Below are 18,394 nucleotides of genomic sequence, written 5' to 3' on the forward strand. Positions count from 1 at the left end.
CTCTGCATATAAGGAAAAGAAATTCTACCTGGTTTGTTTCATCTTGGGTCGAGCTTTTTAACCTCCTGCTTTTCCACCGTGTAGCACATCAGTAATTTCCATCCACTGACTGCTCTTGCTGTTATATGAAATGTAACTCGCGAGTGCTCCAGTGATGCATGGTTGAATCATTTGTTTACCTTTGGGTCGCACATCACTGCTGCTAGTATCTCCTGCTCACGTGCCTTCACAGCCCGGTTGTACTCAAGTGTGTTTTTGCTTAAAGTGTTGTAACAGGTTTGCTTTTTTCACTTTCAGTGGGAAAAGTTTTCTTGCATATTTTGCGAACATTCAGCTACCAAACTGTGACTGGAGCCCGACATATGGCTCTGGCTGTGAGACATGACTGGGGTTGACTCATTGGGGTGAATGCAAACACATGATGTTCCTCTAAACACACTTTTTTGTAAACATTTATACCAGTATTATTGCAGATCATATGATATGTCACAGCCCTAATTCTGTTTGTTGCATATTCCATTAAAACCTGTAATGAAGATGAAACACGTATTTACATTCATTTGATGTGATATTTGTATCGTGTTGAGCTGTGGAGGTGACAAAAAAGTTGCTGAGATGTTTTATTTTTTTGTTTAGTGGAGAGGTTTTACTCCACAGAGTCAAAGCTGGAAAGAAACACACATGAGACCAAACATTTTGTGATTTAATCTTGATTTTCATGAAGACTGAATTTCAGCATGTGCTCATCCTGTTGATTCGTATGTTGGTGTTGGTTATGTGTCTTAAAAGTGAAATAAAGATTTCTTTAAAACTTCTTGTGGCTATTTTTTTAAGGCACAATCTTTACAACATGAAACAACGTCTGTGAAGCACATTTTGTACAGTGGGCAGGGAGACTTGCCCATCACTGTGGTGGTGGGGTGGATGAGATTTGCCTGCGGTCACTTAAGGCTCTGTATGTTGTGGGTCTGTCCTGGTTGTCCTGCTCAAACATTGTATGGAAGTTGAGGTCAGTGCCTTCAGACCGGCCAACTATGGTGGTAATCATGGTCCCCTGTTTTATGAAGGGAGTGTAGAGGGTATGTTTGCACTTCAGGCCTCCCTAGGAAGGTCTATATCTGTAGTCACTTTCACTGTTTTCTTATTGCTGTTTCAAATTGTTGTTTCTGTTTGTAGCCTTTTTATTGAAGGATTTTGGTTTATATTATTAATATGTGCATTTGTTGTTATTAATAATATTTGCTTCACTCTCCATTTGATGTGTTTTTGGTATGTTTTACTTTTAATTGTTCTATGATTATGTTTATGTGGGGTTTATAATTATATTTAAGTTCTGGGTTTTTTTATGAATAAAAGTGACTTAACTTGTCAGAGATATGAGACTTTGGGCATTTCCCCTTCTGTCTTATTCTCAGTGTCTTGTCTCCATGTTTATTTACCTCTGTGTTGCTATCTTTGTGTCTCTGTCTCTTTCTCTTCCCCTGTTCAGTGGGATTTAAGACTTCCAACAAATAATTTCAAAGGGTCAATTAAATTTTAATAAAACCATTTTACTCAACACTGCACTCGAATTTTAGCATTTTTTTTTACTCAGTCATAAAAAGATTCATCTTAAAATATGTTTTAGATACATTTTTATTACTTTTTTCTTTCTTTCTTTCTTTTCTTGTTGTTGTCCCGTTTCGTTTTTTAGCCATCAGAATTATTGTCTGAAGGCCAAAAAAGATGCCCAACTAACTTAATTTACCAAATGGACCATCACGGCCTTGCCATATTGGTCCATTTGATCAACCTTTGTTATTATTTATTTATTTTAATTTATTTTCAGTTGTTACAGATAGGACAGACATGACTGGGGGATAGGAAGGAAGGAAGGAAGGAAGGAAGGAAGGAAGAAAAGGGGAAGAGGGACAGTGAGAAAGGGCACTTAAAAAATATCTCCCAGGTCACCTGTTGAGAGAAGAAAATAAGAGAAAACAAGCAAAAAAGAGAGCAACATAATAACACAACACCATTGCAATAATCTAGCTAAGTGTAAATAACAGTAAATATTAAATACTGAATGTGATTGTGCAGCACGCAAGATTGACATCGCATAATGTGGTTTGAGGTAGCAGCCAAGAAAGGTGTAGCTTGTGTGTGTGAACACCTGTGTGGATGAGTGCTCGTCTATTCAAAAGGCTTCTCCATGTAACGATCTGCTGGTGTGGGGAGCCATAGCCCCGTCCCCCAGGGCATGAAGCAGGCATGGAGGAGATCCAGGCCCCAGACATCCAGAGGCCCCCAGAGTGCGAGCGCCCAAAGAGGACCACCGGAGGGGCAACCGTGCCACCTTCCTGGGAAGAGCTGAGGAGAACCCCAGATGAGGGGTCACCCAACAGCCACAGAGCAGAAGCCAGAGGGGGCTGCAGTGACGTACACGCGGGCTCTGCCGGCAGTCAGCTGTGCCAGAGTGAATCGAACCCCCGCAAGGGGCCCGACCGAGCCACAGGCACCAGGCCCCACCAAGCAGCCGTACCGGGGAGTGAGCTGGTACAGACCTGAGCGCCCAGCCCTGGACACCAAGAACGCACCGATGTCTGAGGGCATCAGCCACCAGCAGGGAGTGTGGTGAGGGGAAATAAGCCTCCATACCTTGGAGGGCCTGAGATGTTCCAAGGGGGTGGAGTGTAAGACCCGAGCTGACATATAGACACAGACGAATAGGCGCACACAGACCTAAACATGCATTCCCACCCTCATGCACACATATACAAATACTCGGCGCTCATCCAACCTGGATACAGACACAAAGAGTATTTTAAACTATTCTGTAAATTCTTGGAAAGTGGTCTTTTTTGGGGGGGACCTCTGCTACTACCAGAGGTTGTCTGCACCACACCAGGGCCTGTGCTGCTAGCATAAACCAACTGAGCCTCAACCAGGGCCTGTGCTGTTTTCTGAGGCCATCTCACTGCACCGGGGCCTGTGCTGCCAGCTGGATCCATCGGCACCATCCCAGGACCTGTGCTGCTGGCTGAGGCCATCTGCACCGCACCAGGGCCTAGCTGGACCCATAGGCACCACACCAGGGCCTGTTCTGCTAGCATAAACCAACTGAGCCTCACCAGGGCCTGCACTGCCGGCTGGACCCATAGGCACCACACCAGGGCCTGTTCTGCTAGCATAAACCAACTGAGCCTCACCAGGGCCTGCACTGCCGGCTGGACCCATAGGCACCACATCAGGGCCTGTGCTGCTAGCATAAACCAACTGAGCCTCACCAGGGCCTGCACTGCCGGCTGGACCCATCTGCACCACCCCAGGGCCTGTACTGCTGGCTGGACCCATCTGCACCACACCAGGGCCTGTTCTGCCGTCTGGACCCATAGGCAACACCCCAGGGCCTGTGCTGCTGGCTGGGGCCATCTGCAGCACACCAGGGCCTTTGCTGCCGGCTGAACAAACTGCATCTGTGTTGCTAGTGCAAGACATCAGCACCACACCAAGGCCTGTGCTGCTCGAAAAGCTTATCTGCAATACATCGGGCGCTGTGCTGTTGATTGAAGCCTTCTACACCACATTGGTGAATGTGCTAGCAGAAGCCCTCTGCTAGCAAGCCACCAGGACCCGAACTTTTGGCTGGAGCCTTACTTGCCATCCTAGGTTTGTGCAGCCTATTTAATTCAGCATCAACAATCATTGTGTTTTGGATAATGGCTTTTTTAATAACTTTACTTTGCTTATTGGCCGTGGGGGACTTTTGGACTCTCAATTTTTCTAAGATGAGAACATTTAACAGTGACCCCATTCTGCGAGACATGGTTCCCAGATCTACATGCGTCACTGCTGCTATACATCCTGTACAATTTCCAATGTATTTGGAACAGGACATTAATCATTTTGAACTACAGAAAGATTTACCTCATCTTCAAAACCTTCTTGCTTTGTACAATTACAAAATTAGTTACGAAAAATCCTGCTTTGTGTCAACATTTCACACGTCAAAATCAATAAGTACAAAGCAGAGGCTTCTGATCGTCTTACTACTGCTCTTATCTGGTAATGTGCAACCTAACCCAGGCCCTGAGCTGCAATGTAGCCAGACACCATCTGAATTTAAATCCTCACCTGGGCTGAAGATAGTTCATCTTAATGTGCGCAGTTTGTTACCCAAGATGGATATGATCAAGATCTGGGTTCAATCAACAGATGCAGATATTGTCCTCATTTCTGAAACTTGGTTGTCTAAATATATATCTGATGAACATGTTAGCATGGCTGGCTACAATATCTATCGCACCGATAGGTTTAAGAAAGGTGGTGGTGTTGCTGCTTATGTTAAGTCAAAATTTGATGCTACAATAGTTCTATCAGAATCAATTTGCAAACAATTGGAATTTTTGGCTCTGAATGTGAATGTTGCAAAGGGTCTTTGCATAACAGTTGCTTGTTGCTATCGACCCCCTTCTGCCTCCACAGAAGCTCTGCGTTCTTTAAACCTTTTGCTGTCCAGACTAAATTATGGGGAGCTTGTTCTAGCTGGTGACTTTAACTGGGATTGGCTCAAAACTGTTTCAGATGATTTTAAATCTTTCTGTGATTCTATCAGTCTTACCCAGCTGGTCAATTTACCCACTCGGCCGAATCTCAAAAGCCCCGAAAAGTCTACCTTGATTGACTTGATTTTGACAAATGTTCCTCATAAATTTTCATCTTTGGGTGTCTTTTGTAACGACTTAAGTGACCACTGTGTTGTTGCTGCTATTAGAAATACTAAAGTGGCCAAGTCACAACATGGTATTATTTTTAAAAGAACTCTTAAACATTTTAATGAGCAAGCATTTTATCATGATTTGTCAAATTATGACTGGAAGAAAATAGGATTGATCCCTGATGTAGAATTAGCGTGGGCATTCTTTAAGGATGGGTTTATGCAAATTGTGAATAAACATGCTCCATTAAGAAGATATAGGATAAAAGGTCATGAAAACCCCTGGTTCTCCCAAGAGCTGGCAGATATCATTCATGAGCGTAATCTGGCTTGGGCCAAAGCGAGGAAAACAGGCTACCCCAGTGATTGGCTTCTTTTCAGACAACTAAGAAACAGATGTACTTCCTCTATTAAGAAAGCTAAAACAGAATATTATCTGTCTGTCACCACTGAGAACCTAAATAATCCACAGAAGTTCTGGAAAATCATTAAGTCTCTTTCAGTGAGTAAAAGCTCCCACGCTCTACCCACCTATGTTTTTAAGGATTCTGTTCCTGTTTATGATAGGAAGGAGATTATGAATTGTTTTAACAAGCACTTTATATCTTCTGGCTCTTTGTTTGACTCTCTGAACCCAGTCTCTGTAAAATCTGGCACAAACCTTCCGGTGTACACTGGTCAGCCATTTAACTTTGTTCCTTTCTCTGTGCAGGAGGTCTGTAAAGCTCTTAAACTGTTAGATCCTAGAAAATCTCCAGGGCCAGACTTACTAGATCCTTACTTCTTGAAACTGGCAGCTGATTTTGTAGCAGAGCCTCTCACAACACTTTTCAACCTCACACTGGATACGAATAAAATTCCCTCAGTATGGAAATCAGCTTTTGTTGTTCCTCTATTAAAAGGGGGCGACCCAGCAGTGTTAACTAATTACAGACCAATATCTAATCTATCTGTGCTGGCTAAAGTTCTTGAAGCTCTTGTGTGTGAGCAGTTAAAGGAGTTTTTGCACATCAATGCCATTTTATCTGAATATCAATCAGGCTTTAGGAAGAATCACAGTACTATCACAGCTGCAATTAGAGTGGTAAATGATATTACTATTGCACTTGATAAAAAACAACACTGTGCATCCCTTTTTATTGATTTGTCAAAAGCATTTGACACTGTTGATCATTGTATTTTAAAACTTAGACTCTTCGAGTCAGGACTCTCTGAGAGAGCAGTGGCATGGTTCTCAAACTACCTCAATAACAGGACTCAGTGCATTAAATCTGACGGTCTATGTTCTGACTTTGTTACAGTGCACAACGGAGTGCCACAGGGTTCTGTATTAGGTCCCCTTCTATTTATCATTTATGTAAACAATCTTAGACTAAATGTGCCAGATGCAAACTTGCACTTCTATGCTGATGATGCAGTTTTTTACAGCTGTGGTTCAACTCTTGTCCAAGCCATCGACTCCTTGCAGAAAGCCTTTTCTGCTGTCCAGCACTCATTACTTCAGCTTAAACTTGTTCTCAACGCAGACAAAACAAAGCTCATGCTGTTTACTAAATCAAGGAATTCGGCCTAAATAATCCCATCAGTAACCACTCTTGAAGGTAATAAAATACAGTTGGTTCACACCTATAAATATCTGGGAATCTTAATTGATGACTCGCTTACCTTCAAACCACATGTAGAGAATCTTGTGAAAAACCTGAAGTTAAAACTGAGATTTTATTTTCAAAATAAGTTGTGTTTCTCTTTTAATACAAAGAAGCGGCTTGTTGCTGCAACATTCTTGCCTGTGCTGGATTATGGTGATATTCTATATATGAATGCTTCTGCTCAATGTCTTCGAATGGTTGATTCTGTGTATCGTGCTTCTCTGAGGTTCATCACTAACCGTAAATTTCAGACTCACCACTGTGAGTTATACTCTCAGGTAGGATGGCCTGCTTTGGTAAGTCGGAGGAACTCTCATTTATACAGTTTTATATATAAGGCGATACTTGGGTTGCTGCCTTCTTATATATGTTCCCTGCTTGTAATGAAACATGCTGGTCGGTATTCTCTTCGTCCGCATGGTTACTTGTTGCTTTCTGTTCCATTTGCCCGAACTGAACTTGGTAAAAGAGCTTTTGTCCATTTAGCACCCTTGGCCTGGAACAAACTGCAGAAGGAATGGAAAATGACTGAATTCATTTCATTAAGTGATTTTAAATCTAAACTACGAATCCTTGAGGCCAAGTCCATAACATGCAACTGTTTCAATTAGATTGATTGTCATTTTAACTGACTTTTTATTTTATTTGAATTTTATTGAATTTTATTTTTTATTTTATTTGTATTCTTTCACTTATTGTTGCATGTGTGTTGTTGCTGCCTGTGTTTGAGTAATTTCTGTAACTGTGAGACATCTGCTGCTGCCTATCTTGGCCAGGTCTCCCTTGAAAAAGAGGTTTTTAATCTCAATGGGATCTTCCTGGTTAAATAAAGGTTAATAAATAAATAAATAAATAAAAAATGGACACTGTACATGTACTGTACAGCACGGCCCCTCCTGAGAACCCTCAATGTCTACATGCATTTAAAACTGGGTGGTGGGCACCTATGGAACGCCAGGACTGCCATAATGAATTAATTAAATACATCATTAAATAATTAATTAAATGTGGCAATAATTAATTAAAATTGGAATTAATTAATTAAATAAATAGTTATGACACATGTAATTAATTAGTTATTGACACATTTAATTAATTATTTATGTATTTCACATTTTAATTAATTATTGACACATTTAATTAATTATTGACACATTTAATTAATTATTTAATGCTATATTTATTTATTTCATTTTGGCAGTCCTGGCGTCTGGCTCTCATCTTGAAATAATTTTATCTGTCAGCCTCACCCATCAAACTCAGGGGGCGGGGTTAACGCTGCCCATGCAGCTTCTCTAACATTTGATTGGTTGCCGTGCAAAGTAAGTCAAAACAGGTCGATCCTAGATAATCGATTGCTTGTGTAGACTTGGGGCAGCCAGGTATCCCAGAATGCATTTCAAATCACAGGCAGCAATGGTGGTGGTGTAGTTTTAAAATATCCCGTTTTTCTGTCACCAACTACACTTTTAACAGTGTTTTAGCTGCGAATGTCGCGCCGTAATCTTCACATGTCTGGTCAGGTTGTCAACATAGAACATGTTTGCAAAAGTGCTCAGATGTTTTCAGAGATTTCACTAGCTCTGCTAACAGTTAGCATGCAGAGTGCACCGAGGGGGTTACGTTAACCGGTTTGTTTACATATTCCACTCTCCGTGTTCCACATGTTGCATTCGCAGATTCTCATTTTCACCGAACGATCGTCTCTTTCCGCCTGGTCTTGTGTCTCTGTGCTTCTGTAACATAAAGAACGAGCTGACATTTTTCTCATGAAACCAGCGATCAGCTCAACAGACCCTCAGTTTACCTGCATGCAGACGGAGGTCAGACAACAATTTTACATGTATGATCTTAAAACAGGACACAGCCACTATACGTGCTGCACAGTAAAAAATGGAGTGTCAATATTTCAGTGTAAACCTATTTTAACCTAGAGAGAGTATATACAACTCTGTGAGGAGTAAACCAGCTCTAACGTCAGAGTTAAAAGTCAGTGTAAAGTTCTGTAGACACGGAGTGAAGACATAACTCCACACAGTGTTGATTAGTACCAGTCCGCAGGCGTGTGCGGTCTGAGAGCTACCACAGTCAGGTAAGTTAAGTTAACATTCCCATACTGGTAACATCGTTTAATAGGTATTTTTAAACTAAATAGCTCTTTATAGTTACATTGATGTCGAGTTAGCAGCATTTACCCATAGGTTTAATGATATTGTCGAGTAGCTACATGCTAACCATTGCTAAAAGTTCAAATGTTCGTTATATTCTCACTGAGTTAAGATTAACCTAAAACATGTTAACTATGTATTTCTTCTAAGTGCAGCTTAGATAATATTATTGTCACATGTCTAATGGGATAGTTTTAGCAACTAAATTACCGTTTATTAGTAAGCTAATAATCGCTAATTAGCTTCGAAGGAACTATCAGAAAAAGTGGGTAACATTACAATAAAGTTTACTCTACTGATTTATATTCTTTTAAGCAAATGCCAAAGGCTTACACTAATTTAGAATTAATTCAGATTATTTTATATAAATTAATTGACAGCAATGTTAATGATATGTTAATATACAGTAATTGTTCACAGAAATAAAGCGAATTGCAGTAAGAGCGACCAATACTTGATAAGTAGACTAAAGTTATTAAACAATATTAGATGTTAGTCACACTTGGTCCATTTGCAGTAACACTGGTTGATAAAGGATCTTTATTAGCAGTTAATCTGTTACTTATTTCTTCATGCTGTAGCTGTTAAGTAATATTGACTTTTAACTGCTTCTATTTTGTATAAAAACTAAAGCTCTAAAGTACATCCACAGTTTTAAACTCTTTCCTTTATTATTTTTTTCTCTTTTGTTTTGTGAACAGAATATGTTGCTGCGTGTTTTGTTTGGTGGGGAGCAGAAGTATGTTAGGCTGTCTGACCTGGGCCCTATTTCAGAAAGCCAGTTTAGTGCAAACTCTGAGTAAGTATACCCTGAGTTAACGAAAACTCTGGGTTTTCGGTTTCACAAAGCGAGTTCAGATGAATCCTGAGTGAGTCACTATGACGACACACTCCGTGAAGCTAACCTGCCCCCTAGCAGGTTTACCACAACTAACCCTGACTGTCTCCGCCTCTTTGTCGGAAACCTGACAGTAGGAAGTGTCGGACATGGCGTGCCCCTACCTCGAAGAGCCAGTAGATGTTGAAGCCCAAATTCTCCGCAGAGCTCTCCGCCGGGAGAGAGTGATTAGAGCGCGTTTGGACATTTGATCATTTCCTGATGATTTTCTGTGTGAACGTTACCGTTTTTCAGCACAATCTATAATTCATTTGAATAACATCCTCAGGCCTAATATTGCTCATGTGACACATCGCGGACATCCTCTCAGTTCTGTACATATTATTTGTATTGCACTTCGTTTTTTTGCAAACGGGAGCTTTCTGTATAATATTGGTGACGCTGAGCACGTTTCCAAGGCTACCGTCTGTCGGGCAGTCAGGAATGTTACAGTTGCACTGAAACGTCTCCTGCACTCGTTTGTGGTGTTCCCCGGTCATAGACCCACAAGATTTATCAAAGAGAGATTCCACAAAATTGCAGGTATCAGGATGAACAAAACTCAATTCATGATGTGGTGATACTTGAACTACTACTTAAATTTTACATTTATTTTCAGGGTTCCCAGGCGTGATTGGCTGTATAGATGGCACTCACATTCCAATCATTGCTCCTTCAGTAAATGAAGGAGACTATGTGAACAGGAAGTCTTTCCACAGCATTAATGTACAGGTACATAGTTCCCTGTAGCATTTCAAACTAACAAATTATTTCATTATAGTAATGGATGCTAATTTGTGTTCTCTGCACTGTGAAGATCATATGTGATGCTGCCAATATTATGACAAATGTGGAAGCCAAGTGGCCAGGCTCTGTTCATGACTCACAAATTTTTCGTGAATGTACACTGAGCACAAAATTTGGACATGGTGAGTTGAAAATACTTTAAAATATATAAAGACCAATTGCTACAGGGACATTTGAACTGAAGTGTATCCTTCTGTCTTAGGAGAGTTCACTGGCTACTTGCTTGGTGATAGGGGGTATCCATGTTTACCCTATTTGCTTACCCCTTACCCTGACCCTGAACCGGGCCCACAGCAGCGATATAATCTGGCTCATTGCAGGACAAGAGCCAGAGTTGAAATGACTATCGGAATGCTTAAGGCCCGGTTCCAGTGCCTTCAAAGACTCAGGGTCACCCCAGAAAGGGCATGTGACATTATTGTGGCATGTGTGATTCTTCACAACATTGCCACAATTAGAGGAGAACACTGTCCTTCTGAACCAAACATCAGCAGTGATCCAAACCATGAACATCCTGACCCTCCCACGGACATACAAGATGGAAGCGCAGTCAGAGACACCATATGTCACAATCATTTCCTTTGACCCATCACCTCAACATGTTGAAAGAAGAATAAACAGATTTTTTGTTCAACTGGCTTTATTGGTCGCCTGTATTTCCTGTACACAAAGTATTAATAAGTATATTATTATGTATAAGTATATAACACTGAAATAATTCGTCCATCTCTGACCACTTCACCCACCCTTAACTGATGTTCTAGCAGTAAAATCTCAATCTTGGTCTTTTGGATCTGCTGCTTGAAGTGTTCCATTTCCAAGTCACATTTTTTTATTTTCTTGATCAAATGGGTCTTGTACAGCTGCTTTACAGGGAGCTATTGAAACACAGAAAATAGCATTGACATTCATAGTACATGCCTACTTAGGTTGGTTGTAAATCAGTGCTGAACATCTTACTGAGGAAAGGTTTGTTGGAGACGTGGCTGGACCCTCTTCCTCTTCATTTCCATCATCACTCTGTTAGAGACATAGAAAGCCCATGGTTTTATTATAGTACCACATTTTATTCAATTGTTATATTTTCCATTGTAAGATGTAAACCTCATAAAGTGTCTCTGTTGCTTCCTCCTCTGTAACAGCTGTCAATGTTTCTTCATTATTTTCCTGTAGTAAAGAAATTAACAACATTGCTGTTCTACTGTAAACTCATATAATCTGTGGAGTATTAAGAGTACTCATAACTGCATGTTGGTCTGGCTCAACAGGAGGCTGCACCAGATGCAGTACACCATCACCATCAACTGATAGAATATGAGGTTTATACAGGTCACTTATAACTTACAAGGGACCAAATGGCAATTAACAAACATACCAATCACCTTACACTTCATTGTCATTATGCTCTCAAAGACAACCAAGACTGAGGGAAGGCAAAATCAGTAGGAAAATAACTTCACTACAAAATAATTCATTATGGTAAAGAGTTTATCAAATGAATGAGTAGCACTGCAAAGGTGACTGTGAAGAAAGGATGTATGCACATCATGTATTATTTTGAATTTACCTCTTATGTAGGCACTTGTGTCTTGCGGGGTTACTGACTCAGAGGATGTCCCCGCAGAGATGCCTTCAGCCACAGGGCGCCCACTGTTTTGGCTGAGGGCCAACTGCTCAGCCTCTGTGAGTGGTGGTGGTGGAGGACCCCCACCTGTTTTTCAGGCCTCTGCTTTTTTTCTGTTGGCTATAATGGGGTCACATTTGAGCATACAGAGTAAGCAAATATGTACTTGTAATGTGCTCAGATAATTTCAATAAGTGCTTACAGAAGGAAAATTAATGTAGCCTCTAACTGCAATTGATTTACATGGGACAAACAGACCAAGCACTATGGCTCATAATACAATTACACCTTACCTGTTTGGACTATATTTTTATATTTCATTTTTACTTGCTGCCAGGAACGTTTGGGGCCTGTTGGGTTGCACCTGCGCTCACATCACGTCACAAAATAAAATGTATAAAATAAAAAATAAAATAAAATAACGTGTTAAATGGGTGGAAATCCCTAGATCAATGTTTAAAGTAACACTCACGCATTGACTCTGTCGGCTATGTTTTGCCATGCATGCTCCCTTTGTTTTGCAGCTGAGGCTGTGTTACTTTTTTTCTGAGAAATTTGCATGTTATCGGCATATGCTGCCATCAGAATTTCGGCCTCAAGCGCTGTAAAATACATTGACCGCGCCTTCTTTCCCTCCGTCTCCATGGTGACTCGCTTAATCTGTGCTCCACTAATCAGGGCTTTATGTATCCTCGTGCGCGCGCTTGACTTGGGGTTAAAGCAACTCCGCGTTGATTGAACTACTTGTTATCAGCCTTTCTGAAACCGAATATTCCGAGTTGGACAGTTCGGGGTTACTCAACCCTGAGTATCGTTTTTCACTCTGAGTTTTCTAAACCGGCTTCCTGAAATAGGGCCCTGACATTTGATGCTTTCATGAAAGAAGGTTAGAATATCAGGATAAAACAAGATAACAACGTTTACCTGGTCAATAAACAAGCTTAATTATATTCTAAGTCAACTACCTAAGTTGATAATTGTTTCTACTTCAACAATGAATGAGAATTACCTATATTCTTAAGCTTCATCTCATCAATATTTTGTGAAGACATAGCCTTACTCTACCATTTGATAAGAAAATGCATGGCCTTTTTTTTTTTTTTTTTTTTTTAACAATTTCTGTAACATTTCTTTTCTCTTACCTTACTTCAGTGTGCCTAAAATTTAACATACCAGAAGGCAGACAGCTAGATATGAAGGTGTTTGACCAGTCTGACACAGAAGTAGACGCAGAGGTGTTTGAAGAAATAGTGAAGGGGTCACCTGTAACCTTCCGAGTCATGCTGAGCAATGAAGAACTTGGTAATCACTCACATACGTATATGTTTATATGAAATTTAAAGGTTGAGATTGAAGCATTAACAGTTAAATTTAATGCTTCTGCTTTGGTCATGTTCCTTAATGCACAGGTGTATCTCTGTCATCATCATCTTCTCCATCGGATGATACAATCATTCTAAACTTCACAATGTGTGAACCTCCTGAAGAAGCAGCAACCACTGAAGGAAGACAACCTAAAAGGCCATGCCATATAAACTATGAGGCAAAAGCTGTGGGTAGTGAACATTGTTAGTCTAATTTGCATGTTTGATGTGAAGTGTTTTTATGTAATCGTTTTCCAGTTTTTCTCAAGGTTTAAAAAATTTCTGACTTCATATTTTATGTCTATTTAAGTTGATTGAAAAAATCCTAACAACAAAGCCTGGTGGTGAACACATCATACAAGAGTATGCAAAAACCAAATCTCTGACAGATGCAACTAGAAGACAGATGATAAATATACTTGCTGCTGAGATGACAGAAGCACATGGGTAAGAATCATAAATGTAGTCTATAAAGAAACATTTTTAGTATTGTATTATTTTTAATTGTGATGTTCAATGCCAATTGAGTGACGGTCATCACTGAATTTATACATTAGGACATCTCCCCCTAAAAGTGTAAGAGTGATGTATGCGCAGGGGATTGTTGCTCTGTTTCCATATCTGGAAGACCCATATTCACAACATGGATATGTAAGTAAAGGGGACTTTGCAACATTAAACACATAGTTGCCCTCAGAAATGTTGATAACATTCTGCTTGTATTTAATTACATAAGAACATTACTATGATCCAGAGAGCGGTTCAGGATACCTTGCGTGGCGGTTGAAGACAATTCAAAGAAAAGCTGCAGAGGAAAGAAGTGTCTCACTTTCCAAATCTCCTAAAAGTAAGTTCACTTGTGATTTAAATGATTCTGATCTAATTTGTAGGCAGGAGTCAATCAAATTGTTTTTTCTTAAGTTGGCGGGCCAGGCCGTGGTCGATCCAGACCACTCACCACTGAGACAGTGTTATCAGATGAGGATGTAAAAGCAGCTATTGCTCTTTTGAGACACTCTGCTGATGAAGACACTATCCGTGAAAAGATGAAAGCTACCTTCATTTATCGGCATTCAATGGTCAGCGATGATAAGAATGCAGCAGATGTCTTCATAGTCTTCCCGCGGTTTCTGGACACACCAGGACTGGTAAGACATCTTCATTTGTTGAATCACTGAAATATTCCATGCAGCTTGCAATTTCACTCATTACACCTCTTATCTTCTATTTTTGCATTATAGATAGAACAAGATTTCAGACTCCTGTTTGATGAGGTCACTGCCAACAAATTCTTGGAGAGGTGGCCCATCGATCTCAAATCAAAGATTGTAAAGGAAAGTCATGGACTTGTACCCACCTCGGAGCTCTTGGAGTTGATGTGCAATGCTGAGTCAGCTACTGAAGTTGAGAATGGTATGACTGACTGTTTTTATTTGCCATTGTTGGTTATATAGGCAATTCTGTCTATCGAATGTATTTTTGGAGTAATTCTTTGTTTATTCGTCTGTAGGCTGGGACAGTGACATGTCTGCTATCTTGCTGCTGCTACATCTGCTACCGCCATCTGCACAAGGGTGAAAGAGACCAGGAAAGATGTCTGCATCTCAAGCTGTCGATAACCTCATCAAATTCCTAAAGGTATGTTATTTAAAATATATATTCCATCACCGCCATTGTAATGTACAGTAAGGTGATCTAATCTAATGGGATAGTCACTAAATACTGCTGTTTAATGTGTTGTTGTAGGCTGGAACCAGTGTACAGCAGCATCTAGACAACATCACCCGAAGCAGTCAGCCCTACCTTCTTGCTCAGGGACCCACAAGAAGCAGCATCCACACCTTCTTCATTGTGATTGACAAGCATGCACTTCCATGTAAAGCGACAGGTTCAGTAGGAGCCCTTGATGAACTCTTTAAGGCCCATTATGTCTTTGATACGTCATACAGTTCATCCCTGACCAACTTTTTCACTTTTCTGCAAACAACCATTTACAACATTGATGTTGGGGAAACAAAGGAAACTCCCAGAGTTGCGAGCAAGAATGGTGCGTTAGTATCCATTGAGATCAAACTAATGAAGTGCTTTCTTTGCAAAAGTGATCATGGTAGACCAAACAGCCTTGTAAAACACCTTAAGGTAATTCATGGTCTCTGTACTGGGAGGACACTATATCTCAAATGTGGCCAAGTGGGATGCTCACGTTCTTTTAGTAGTTTTTCTGGCTTTAGAAAGCACCTGAACAAATGCCACGTAAGCAGTTCATTTGATTCTGCAGAACTAGATTTTTCACCAGTTCAAAGTGTTACGGACACAAGTACTACTGCTAATGTTGATGTGGTGCCTGAACATTTAGAGCATAGGTGTCAAACTCTGGCCCGCGGGCCAGTTTTGGCCCGCAGCCTGATTACATTTGGCCCGCGAAGCCATACCAAATTACTATTAGAGCTGGCCTACTGGTATTATACAGTTAATATATATATTGTTTAGTATTAAGCTTTGCTTGTTCCATATTCAGGTTTTGAGCAAAACTTGTTTGAGTCCATAAAAAAAGATTCATTCTTATATCTAGAGGAAGATTTTTTTTTCAATAAATATTAATGTTAGCCCGCGACTTTGTTCCAGTTTTGAATTTTGGCCCACTGTGTATTTGAGTTTGACACCCCTGATTTAGAGGCTGAGTCGGAATTATCTTCAGCAGACCTTGTAAATAGTTGTGCAGCTGTTATTTCTGATCTAAAGGCAGCAGGTGTAGGCCAAAGTGTAGTGAATTCTGTAGTGAATTCCATGGAAGAGATTGTTCAAGATATCCAACAACATGCTAAAGAAACAGTCATTAAGCATGTATTTAGTAATGAAAGAGAAACAGAAATGTGCAAGAAAGTTGAAGCATGTTTTGATGAGTTAGAGAATCCTTTCTCAGTTCTTAATTCTGAGTACAAGAGGTCAAAATATTTATCAGACAAGTGGGAAACTGTAGAACCAGTTGAATGTGTAATTGGCTCAAGATTTGACACAAGGCGAAATAAAAAGACTGGAACATATGATCAGGCAGTTGTTCAAGATAAATTCATGTATGTTCCAGTTTTATCAACATTGGAATCAATATTTAAGAGTCAGCATGTTGGAGAAATGTTGAAAAAATCAGACACTTGTGATTCAAGACGCAGAGATATTTGTGATGGATCTCTATTGAAGACACGCCCTCTTTTTTTCAACAGAAAAGCACACAGTTCAGATCCAAATGTTCTATGATGACTTTGAGGTTGCAAATCCTCTTGGTTCCAAGCGAGGTATTCACAAGTTGGGTGCAGTATATTTTACCTTAAGAAACTTCTCTCCCAAATGGAATTCTTTTTTGGCCAACATACACCTTTGTGCCTTATTTCATGCACAAGATCTGAAACGTTATGGTTTTAGTGAAATTCTTGTTCCTATTGTTCGAGACATTAAAGTGTTAGAGAGCGATGGTATTGAGATTCCACTATTCGGTGGTTATGTTCGTGGTAGTGTGGTACAGGTCACTGGTGATAATTTAGGCTTACATAGCTTGTTTGGTCTGGTGGAGTCTTTCAGTGCAAGGTACTGTTGCAGGTTTTGTTTAGCTGATAAAGATGACTTTCAAACAGAATTCTCTGAAGATTTCCCCCAAAATAGTGTTGCGCACCAAAGACAACCACACTGCTCACTGTCAGGAAATGTCTAATAATCCATTGCTTCCTTATGTTTTTGGTGTAAAGAGTTCATGCTTATTGAATTCACTGACATATTTTCACACAACTGAGAACTTCTCAGTTGATGTGATGCATGATGTTTTGGAAGGAGTGGCCCAGTACAAACTGAAGTTATTGTTTTTGTATTTAAAAGAACAACATCTTACATTGGGAGAAGTGAATTTGAGAATACAAAGTTTTGATTATGGATTCATGGAGAAAAACAATAGGCCAGTAGCTGTGAATTTAGGTGGAGAGTCTAATGATCTGGGACTGAATGCTATTCAGACATGGTGCTTACTGAGGAATGTTCCCCTCATGTTTGGAGATTTGGTAACCTCTACTGACCAACATCGGGGCCTACTACTTTTATTACTACAGATAGTTAACATTGTATTTTCTCCTATGTTATCTCAAGGTATGTGTGTATATTTAAAACATTTGATTGTGGAACACCACAAACTGTTCAAGATGTTGTATCCCCAGAAAAAACTTTTACCAAAGCACCATTTTCTTATCCATTATCCTCGCTGCATCCAAAAAATAGGGCCTGTACTTCATAGTTGGTGCATGCGCTATGAAGGTAAGCACAATTTTTTCAAGAAACTGCTCAAATCATTCAAAAATATCACCAAAACGCTGGCCAAAAAAACACCAGAATTATATGGCATACATTTGGCAATCTTCAACAACCTTTAGTCGGTTAGACATTGGTCCAGGAAAAATGGTGTCTTTAGATATGGTAAAAGGAGGTTCTGGAATTGCAATAGCAATGCAACTGCCCAATAGAGTTCAAGTTATGAAAGTGAACTGGGCTAAACAGAATGGTATTGTTTACCGCCCGCATTTGGTTATTTGTGGCAAAGTAGTGTCTGAAATGCCTGTGTTTTACCAGATTGAGTCAGTTCTGATAATACATGAGAAACTGGTACTTCTCATTTTGCCATTATGTACAGTAGCCTTTCAAGAACATTTCCATGCTTATGAGTTGACCAGGACAAAGCAAGATTTAGTTGTCTTTCATGTTGACAGCCTGCATTATCCCAGGCCTTTTGACATACAATTGTCGTATGGAGTGAATGACAACTGTCATTACTTACTGTCATTTGTAAGAGTTTGTTATGCTAATAAATGCTGTTACTGTAACCTGTATGTTTGTAGTTATTTTCATAATATAGGATAGATCACAGCCATTTAGAAATATAGCATCATATGATAAATATGAAAAAATAATGAAAATGAAATATTATTACACATTAGAGTGAACTTGGACTAAAAATAACTCTATAAAGTGAAATCATATTACTCTAAACAGTGTGAATAACCCTCAGTGTTAAATATTTTTACACATTTTGTTGTTAATTTTGACACTAAACTGAGTAGAATTAACACTAAAAAGTTAACACTGGCCATAGAGTAAATTTTACCCTAATTTTGAGTGGGACCAAATGTTATCTGAAACAGAGTTAAAATCAACTCTCTAAGTGTAAAATTGACAG

At 39.8% G+C, this 18,394-nt stretch overlaps 1 protein-coding gene across 1 annotated transcript; it reads left to right on the forward strand.

The window, feature by feature from the left end:
• Nucleotides 1-12,972: 12,972 nt before the first annotated feature.
• LOC113010752 (uncharacterized) lies at nucleotides 12,973-14,705 on the forward strand. Its single transcript, XM_026149960.1, has 6 exons — nucleotides 12,973-13,120; nucleotides 13,228-13,370; nucleotides 13,493-13,629; nucleotides 14,195-14,330; nucleotides 14,424-14,572; nucleotides 14,693-14,705. Exons 1-6 carry the CDS (start codon nucleotides 13,012-13,014, stop codon nucleotides 14,703-14,705), a joined length of 687 nt encoding a protein of 228 aa, XP_026005745.1. The 5' UTR covers nucleotides 12,973-13,011.
• Nucleotides 14,706-18,394: the final 3,689 nt, after the last annotated feature.

Source organism: Astatotilapia calliptera, chromosome 18 (genome assembly GCF_900246225.1).
Source record: "Astatotilapia calliptera chromosome 18, fAstCal1.2, whole genome shotgun sequence".
In the NCBI taxonomy this organism is placed as follows: Eukaryota; Metazoa; Chordata; class Actinopteri; order Cichliformes; family Cichlidae; genus Astatotilapia; species Astatotilapia calliptera.

Coding starts and splice junctions, on each gene's coding strand:
- LOC113010752 (XM_026149960.1), top strand. CDS start 13,012: ATGAAGGTGTTTGACCAGTCTGACACAGAAGTAGACGCAGAGGTGTTT. Junction 13,371..13,492: donor TAAACTATGAGGCAAAAGCT/GTGGGTAGTGAA, acceptor TGTCTATTTAAG/TTGATTGAAAAAATCCTAAC. Junction 13,630..14,194: donor GAGATGACAGAAGCACATGG/GTAAGAATCATA, acceptor TGCTCTTTTGAG/ACACTCTGCTGATGAAGACA.